At 31.2% G+C, this 8991-nt stretch overlaps 1 protein-coding gene and 1 long non-coding RNA gene across 2 annotated transcripts; both read right to left on the reverse strand.

Annotated features, from left to right (window-relative positions):
- Positions 1–200: 200 nt before the first annotated feature.
- Positions 201–1322, reverse strand: LOC128282213 (F-box protein CPR1-like). The gene is made up of 2 exons (XM_053020371.1): positions 1233–1322; positions 201–965 (listed from the first exon to the last, which is right to left on the reverse strand). The coding sequence occupies exons 1-2, from the start codon at positions 1320–1322 to the stop codon at positions 201–203; spliced, it is 855 nt and encodes a 284-aa protein (XP_052876331.1).
- Positions 1323–2009: 687 nt separating this feature from the next.
- On the reverse strand, positions 2010–3024 carry LOC128282629 (uncharacterized). The gene is made up of 2 exons (XR_008272969.1): positions 2432–3024; positions 2010–2361 (listed from the first exon to the last, which is right to left on the reverse strand). It is a non-coding gene; the product is annotated as an uncharacterized LOC128282629 (long non-coding RNA).
- Positions 3025–8991: the final 5967 nt, after the last annotated feature.

Below are 8991 nucleotides of genomic sequence, written 5' to 3' on the forward strand. Positions count from 1 at the left end.
ATATTAAGAAGCTCAAAACTAAAATTCCTATTACATCTTACACATTTATGTTCTCCTCTCCATCCATCTTCATATATATTCAATATCCATTTCATGCACATCCTTTTTCATATTCAGTATTCATTTAATGCATCTCTCGTTGGTTGACGTATTATATGTTTCTCAACTTCTTGTATTCCATTGATACTGAACCAGGCTCTCTAAATAAGCATGAAGGAGATGGCAAACCGAAAATGATCTAGATAAGTATTAATCTCAAGCTCCTTAAGCTCTTGGGTGGAGGCGTCAAATAGGAGCACTTCATCATTTGTGTCTCTAAGAAACAAGTCACCATTTTTTCCAAATCCCAATGGGTTTACAACTCCAGAAATGGATTTAATATTGAATTGTTTAGTCCACACTCCTTCACTTGTAACCCATAAATCAAAAGACGTGTCAATTCTTTCCGATGGGTAAACAATAGCACCAAGTGATCCATTAAACACCAATAGATCGACATAGTATTCTGGGAAAGACCCAACGGATTCTGGAATAGGTAAAATTGAGAACTTCTCATTCCCCACGTCAAATGAAAGAATTAGTCCTCTAAAATCAAGATATGCCCCTGTCATTGTTTTCCAATAGCAAATTCCATCTACATAATTATTTCCCAAAGTTGTTTCCGTTGGTGTATAATCAGGAGATGGAATTTCCTTCCAGGAATTACTTCTAAGAGAATACAACTCAACTTGGCACATAGAATGAGGATATGGATATTCTTCTTCACTATTAACATAAGTAAGAGTAACAAATCGTATGACTTTGTAGTCATCAGTTATAGAATCAAACCCAAAAGCAGCGTGGTTAAAAGAAACGTCTTCTAAAGTAAGGTAGGTTTCTTCGAAATAGGAAAAATATGGAGGGCGTTGGATTGAAGATGGTGGAAGGATTTTAAACTCTCTGGTTGATGGGTTCCAAATGGCAGCCTTATCATTTGAAGGATCAAGTAAACAAAATAATCCATGACAAGCACCATAAACACAGGGACATCATTCTTAAAAAGGGCAAGTGAATGTTTTGTTTTACAATATAATTTTGATCTTTTCAGTTGAAAGTTGAGAGAAATAAGGTTGGAAGGTGTTACCATCACAGCGACTAAGAAGTAGATTAAGGTTGTTGTTTTCAAGGTTGTTGTGATAATTATTGGAAATGAAAAGAGGAGTTTGAAAAGAAGAACACCAATACTTACAAACACAGTTGAAGCGAGTAAGGGATTTAACTGGAAGCTTTGACAGAATTTCCATAACCAAAGCTTCTGGCAATTCAAATCTGGGCCTCTGCATCTTGCTATTTTGATTTTCTTTGAAATTGACTAAGAAGAATAAATAAGCAAGCAAAATGGGAGTTGGTAGGTGTCATCTATGGTTCAAACCTTAACCATGAAGCAAAGAAGCATAAAAGGTAAGAATTTGATACGTTATAGTAATTAAATGCAATTTAGGAAAATTTCCTTATTTGCATTTGTATCCATGTGAGGAAGGATTAAGATAAAATATAATATAATACATACCTTTTGAATTTAATCCCCAATTTTTAAAAGGTTAAATTTAAAGGATACAATATGTTCACATTTAGGGACTTTATGTATACTCAATCTTTTATTTTTAAGAATTCAGTCTCTATTTTTTTTAAAATTACAAATTTTAGTATGGTTAACACTGTTAAAATTGTTAAAATTCTTTGCCATAATTGTTAAAAATACTCTCAATGTTTATGGGCTTTTGGGTTGAGCCTCTAACTTTTTTTTTTTGGATTGAAACCCTCAATATTATGATTTTTAATAAATCAATCTAATTTTAATGGGGAACTTGAGTTAACCTTAAGTCAAGTCACAGGTCAATAAAATAGCCTATGGGACATGCCGCATAAGCAGGAGACCATAGTTTATGTCATTTATAAAAATAAAATTGTTTAACTTTTTTTTTTCATTTTGTTTCAATCTTCTTTGTTGCCCTCTTTGTCGCTTCCCCTTTAGCTGCCAAATTTCAATGTAATGTATTTTTTCTCAACTTAATGAAATGGTGATCAAGTTCATTTTTTCTCAATCATCTTCTTGTTCATTTTACTTTGTTTTGCTTCGTTTTGCTATTTGTTTCGAGTTCTTTTCTGCTCAAGCTTCCTTTCTTTAACTTTGTTGCTGCCAATGTTCCAACAAATACTGAGACATGCAGCCAACCTGATATCCAAATCCAGTAGTATAGCATTTGTTGATTATCTCCTTATTCAATCTTAGCTTTTCACTACAATTTTTCCACAGTGCTTCAACGGGCCGCCCTTTAAGCTTTGTTTCTCTGTGCAGCGAATGAATTCCAAGTGCTCTTTCTACACCACAGTAGAGCAATTAAACTCAAGCCGGAGACGAGTACAAATACTTATGGCTAATAAAACTTACCACATCAGATCAAAAATGGATGACACAGCTATGTATAGTGTTTAAGTGGCATTTTTCTTCTCCATGATGCACATTGTTGCATAAACTATAATTAGTTACAGTAGCAAAAGAAATTGAACTTCATTAGTTAATAATGAAAATACATTAAAATGAAGAATGGACTTGTAAACCTGGCAATGGATTTCAGCATTGCCCCAAGGGACCAATCTTAGATTGATACTGGTATGGAGGTCAGTGTGGAAGACCTTGATGAGGTCATTGGAGATAAAAGAGGCACAACGTGGGCATAAACTTATTTCATAGTATAGTGACAGAGTAACCCTGTCATTAACATTATCTAATGAGGAATGGGAGGGAGAAATAAGCCAGAATATTGCTAGAGCAGCCAGAATATAGAAGATAAATGGTTGAAGATAAGCCATTGTTTTAGTGGTAGCTTTTGCACAATGTTGAACCTCCATTGTGCAAGGCTTCTTGTAGTTGAGAATTGGGATGATAAGTATTGTTTTTTTGTCAGTTTCAAAAACCACGTGACAAATTTGCAAAAAGAGCTAGAAAAACATTATAGTAAAATATGTGATTAACTTTTCTTAACATGGCTTTAAATGTGTCTGTTTCAATCTATATATATACGGTGATTCGGCTTCACAAGTAAGTGTTCATAATGGTTTATTGATTCTAATCAATGTAATAATTTATATACATGAAAGTTGTTGGAATTTTGTTTCTTTAAAATTTTAGTAGGGTTTAAATCTTGATTAAGAGTATGGTAATTATTGGTTAGAGGAGAAAAAGAAATAATTTGTTTTTATAAGTACTATATTCACGATATGAAGTAATAAAATTTATAAAATAAGATTATACCCAAAAATTAACTATTACCACGATTAAGGCAAGCGCATCTATCGAACAAAGAGTATAGCTTAGTGGTAAGATCGAAATGTCGAACCTAAAAGAACTAAAAGTACTAGTACAGACTTTCTTTCTATTAGTTAGCCTAAAAATAAATGAGATTTTATTAAACTAAATTAATTACTAAACTAAGCTAAGAATGCACAAAGAATGAATTGGGAAATGTACTTTTGGAAAAACTGTTTGACTAAAATAATACCCAAGAAAGAATCCACCTATACTTCACTTGTTAAATTATCATAGGTGTTCAAAGTTAAATATTAACTTAAATGCTGCAATAATTAATGCAAAAGGGAAATTATGAGTGATTGTTGCAGATCATGCCATAGGTAGAAAGGAGGAAACAGTGGGACAATCGAGTTTTAAAGTAGAAAAAATGATTTTACAAAACACACAAGTTTTTATAAGAAAAGATTAAAAAGGAACATAGGCTTTTTAGGTTGTGATTTGTGATGGGAAAGAAATGATAAAACTTTGATTTAATTATCTAAAATTATAAAAATACAAGTTATTAAAATGGTAAAATTATATTTTAACTATCGTAAAATTATATAATTTAATCTCCTTAAAATGAAATTTTCCTAACTTCGTCCCTAATTGACAATACTAATTTAAATTTACCCCTAAGTCATATTTTTAGATCCCGCACAAAATCTTCATTACCCAAGCTTCGGGTAGTTAAAAGCTCCTCCTTTGCATCTTTGTTTTGATTTGTGAGACACTTGCAAGTATAACTATGCCATTTTGGAAGGAGAATCAGAGTGCTTATGGAGCAAACCTTAACGATGAAGCAAAGAAGCATTTAATACATTAATTTTATTCTTTTGGTTACAGCGATGTTTAATTTTTAAGAGTTATTAAAACTCTTTATTTGCAACCCAACGGTTATCCGAAATATAATTAAATTCTTTTTATTTAATATATAATTTATTTTAATTTTATTATAAAAAATATTATCTGTTTAAAATAGTATAAATAACTTAAAATTCTTGTAAAATCATTATTTTTTGCAAATATTTATGAAAAGGGTTTCAAATTTGTCAAATAATATTAAAAAAAAGCACAAAACAAAGTCAATTTTGTTAAAGTAAGTCTAAAAATCTAAAAAAAAATTAATATTGATAATGCTCTAGAATAACGTGTTTTCATGTATTAATCATATGTTTATTCTGAGCTTGATCCTACTAATTTGAGCTATTTATGTCTTTTTATCTTTTAGGGACTGATTTGGAGGCAAAAGCAAAATTAAGGGACAAAAGTGCGAATTTGGAGACAAAATGGGTTGATATGCGACACAGGAAAAAGATTGTGCCAAAAGTGCATGTCGAAACCATTTTTAGATGTTTTAAAAAAAGGGCGAGAATCGACTTTGGATTTTGAAAAATGAAAAATAGGAGTCGCCACCAATCATTTATTTTTATTGAGGTGTGATCGGGTCACCTCGAAAAAGTGGTTGTTTTTAATAAACAATTTGATTTATCAAAACAACGGTTTTGGTCTACGAAAATCAGACAATAGGTCTGGGAGTCGGTTACGCACGAGGAAGGATTAGCACTCTCGATACACCCAAAATTGGTACCTAGTTGATTAATTAGTGTCTTAGTGTCGAAGATTTGAAAATTTGAAAGAATTTAAAATACGATCCCTTTTTGTTAAAAACGCTCGAATAAATTAAAACGAAACGTTTAAGACACTCTAGTCTCGAAGCAATGAAATGTCACGTCCAGTAAGTTAGGATACGACATCTAAAACTTTTGAAAACGAGCGTGCCTTTGATTTAAAATTCAAAAGGATATTCGGTTATTTGGTTTAAATGAGAAAAATCGAAACCCAGTAAGTTTCATGTATTTCCAAACACTAAATATTGCCTTCAATTGCAAAAGGTCTTATCTCGAGTCAACAAGATGTCATATGCAGAAAGTTAGAACACGATACCTCGAGTCTTCGAGAATAAGTTTTTTATTTCAAAAACTTGTATTTACGATTTTAAAAACGACATCCCATTATTTGGATTAGATGAGAAAAATCGAAACTCAGTAAGTTAGAGTACGATTTCCTCGGATTCCCAAACACGAAATGTTGCTTTTATGAAAGAATTTATTTCGCATAAGATAATAACAAAGTAATAATGATAAAGCATAAATAATAATAAGCAAGATGACAAAAACATAATATTGAAAAATATTAATAACGTTTCATATATATATATATGCATATTAAAATATATACGTAATAATAGGGATAAAAAGTATATACATAATAGTATTAAAAAATATATACATAATATATATATTAGAAATAATAATAATGTTAAAATATAACTATTATTAACGATACATAAATTTGTACGTAAATATAGGTATATTAAAAAGATATATGTACATAATATAGAGTTAAAATAAATACATAATATATATTAAAAACATATAAACATAAGCATGTTTTAAAGTCCCGTAGAACCTTATAAGGGACAATATGAATGTTTGCGAATGGTTTTTAATAATGAATGCATAAATGAATGTGAATGGGATGTATTATTCGGTAATACCTCGTAACCCTATTCCAGCATCGGATACGGGTTAGGGATGTTACATTTGAGATTTAATAGAATTGTTGTATATTGCTTTCTATTATTTAAATAGTTAATGAATAGTGATATTTTCTTATTGTTAACATACGAGCTTATGAAGCTATATAGCTTACTTTGTTGCTTTTTCATGCTTTATAGTGATTTCAAAGCTAGCTAGAATCCAGGGATCATCAGAGACTTCGCCACAATATCCACTATCATTTTGGTACTTTTGAAACATGTTTTGGTAATATGGCATGTATAGGGACTTTGAGTCATTTTTTCATATATTTTTTGTTATGTATTTTCGTAATGAATTTATCCATTTAAGTTGGCTTGTAAATAATGTGTGTTTGGTTTTGTGTTAGCCATTTGAGTTAGCTTATTTTTGTAATTATGTGATGTATGTGTACATGTGTTAATGCCTCTTAGTGATGTGGTTCATGATTGCTTGGGAATGGCATGGTGAATGCAACATTTAAGGTAGCTAATGGTAGATGAATTGAGAATGTTTGTGCTTATGGTTTAGGCTAACAAATGCTCAAATGAAATGGTACATATGAATGCTTTGTGAATGTGAATTGGTATGATTTGGAATTGGCAAAATAGAGCATTATAAGCATGATTAGGTTTTGGCATTGAAATGGTAGGAGTTATGCTTGATTTGTTGTTTTGGATTGTCTATTATGCTTTGTTTTGTTTCCATTTGTGTAGGTGAAGGTGTGTACCAAATTGGGTGGCAAAATGGCTTGGTAAATAGCCTACTTTTATCCACACAGGTAGAGGCACGGGCGTATGTCTCAGTCGTGTGTGACACACGGTTATGTTACACTGCCGTGTGTCCCATGGTGTTGATTTTAAAACCAATTATGCACCACACGGGCGTGTGATTGGTCATGTGGCACAAGTCAATATACCCTCCAGTTTTCACACGGCCTGGCACACGGGCGTGTGAGGCCATTTCGAATGGTACATGGGCTAGACATACGGGCATATGGTTTGGCCATGTGAGCAAGTTAGAGAGTTACACGGGGTCGGACACGAGTTGGGACACAGCCATGTGATCGAATGTCCACATGGCCTAAGACACGGGCGTGTCTCTTGGCCGTGTGAGTGACATAATAGGGGCACACTGGCATGTGGCCCCTACAGTTTTTAAAAATTTTCTAAGTTTTCAAGATATTTCTTAAATTATCGGTTTAGTCCCGAACCTCTTTTAAAGCATGTTTTGAGCCTCATTGGCTCATATTAGGGACATTATGAATGAATATGAACGATGTTTACTTGATGATGATTTATGTATGTGAAATGTAAGTTAAATTGTGTATTAAGCTGGTAATGTTTCGTAACCCTATTCTGGCGTTGAATATGGGTGACGGGTGTTATATTATTGATTCTAGTCAATGTAATAATTTATATATATGAAAGTTGTTGGAATTTTTGTTTCTTTAAAATTTTAGTAGGGTTTAAATCTTGATTAAGAGTATGGTAATTAATGGTTAGAGGAGAAAATGAATTGATTTGTTTTTATAAGTACCAACCACTACTCTTTCACATGAAATAGTGTAGAATCTTAATTTAACAAAAATGGATTTGCTTTTACATATGAACTTATCTATCATAATACTAATGCAAAAGGGATACTATGAGTGATTGTTATAGATCATACCATATATAGAAATAAACAAAATAGTGCGAAAACCAACAAAGCCAAGACTTGATTTATTTATCAAATCCTTGCTATCTCAGCTCAGCCATCAAGATGTAATGTGGTAGTTTATACTTCTGAGTTTAATAGTTCAGGAATTAAATTTATTATCAAAATTAGATTCATCCTTAATCGAATTGGGGTGAGGTTATCTCATGTTTTCCTTGTGTAACCAATGCCTCATTTATTAATAGTATATAATCATGTTCTATGTTTTAAAGTAGAAAAAAATGATTTTACGAAACATACAAGGTTTTATAGGAGAGAATAGTGAGAAGATTAAAAAGGAATATAGCCTTTTTAAGTCGTGATTTGTGATGGGAAAGAAATTGAAGCATTGTTTAATTTGGCATCAAAAACATCAAAGACAGTGATTCTTGTTTTTGTCTTTCAATGTGTTTGTTTCTTTTACTATTATGAAAAACAATTATATAATCGAATCAAAGATTCACACACAGACTGACATGAAAAATTTTCTATTTATGTTGTTTATAATTTCTAAAATTTTAAATTAATAATGGTAAAATTACACTTTAGCCCTCCAAAATGATAAAAATTTAATTTAGTTCTCTAAAAATTATAAGGATATAATTATTAAAATGGTGAAATTATATTTTACTATCTTAAAATATATAATTTTATCCCCAAAATAAAACTTTCCTAGATTCACCCCTGGTCTACAATGCTAATATAAGACAAAAAATTGGCATTATAGTGGACTTGAAGCTAACAAAAAGTTAATGATGTTAACGTTTCTTTCAATTTAGGTCAGAATTTTAAATAGAATAAAATACTTAGACGAAATAATGACATTATAAACGCTGAAACACCAAATTATAACAAAAGTATAAGCCAAATTTCAAATTTTAACATAGTACATAAACCAAATTTAAAATTTAACTATTTTTATATAATTAAAAAGTAGAGGGTCTCAAACTGAAAGTTAATTAGGATTATTGTTAAGCATTGAGGGTGATAGTTTTCTGTCACTTTCAATAAACCATGTGACAAATTTGCAAAGTTATCATCCATAGAGAACAATTATACACCACCTTAAAAAGGAAGACTTGAAATCGAGTCTTTAGATGGAGAGACGAGATATATAAAACAAGCAGCTTAAATTGTGGATCAGTTTCATATATAGGGTTGCTTGAGAAAGAGCATACATAGAAACACAAGGTGTAGTTGACGACTTAATGATCTTGTAACTCCAAATCCATTTCCATTGTAATTGGTGGAATTTATCTTTGTTTAGCTACTTTTCAGCTATTTGTTTTGGTATAAATTGTTGAGAAATGTCTTCGTCTGGGGTTCAAGTTTTGCTAAATATTGCATTCAAGAAATGGAAACTCAAGTGAAGTACATATTGGT

This window comes from Gossypium arboreum, chromosome 10, assembly GCF_025698485.1.
Source record: "Gossypium arboreum isolate Shixiya-1 chromosome 10, ASM2569848v2, whole genome shotgun sequence".
Lineage (NCBI taxonomy): Eukaryota > Viridiplantae > Streptophyta > Magnoliopsida > Malvales > Malvaceae > Gossypium > Gossypium arboreum.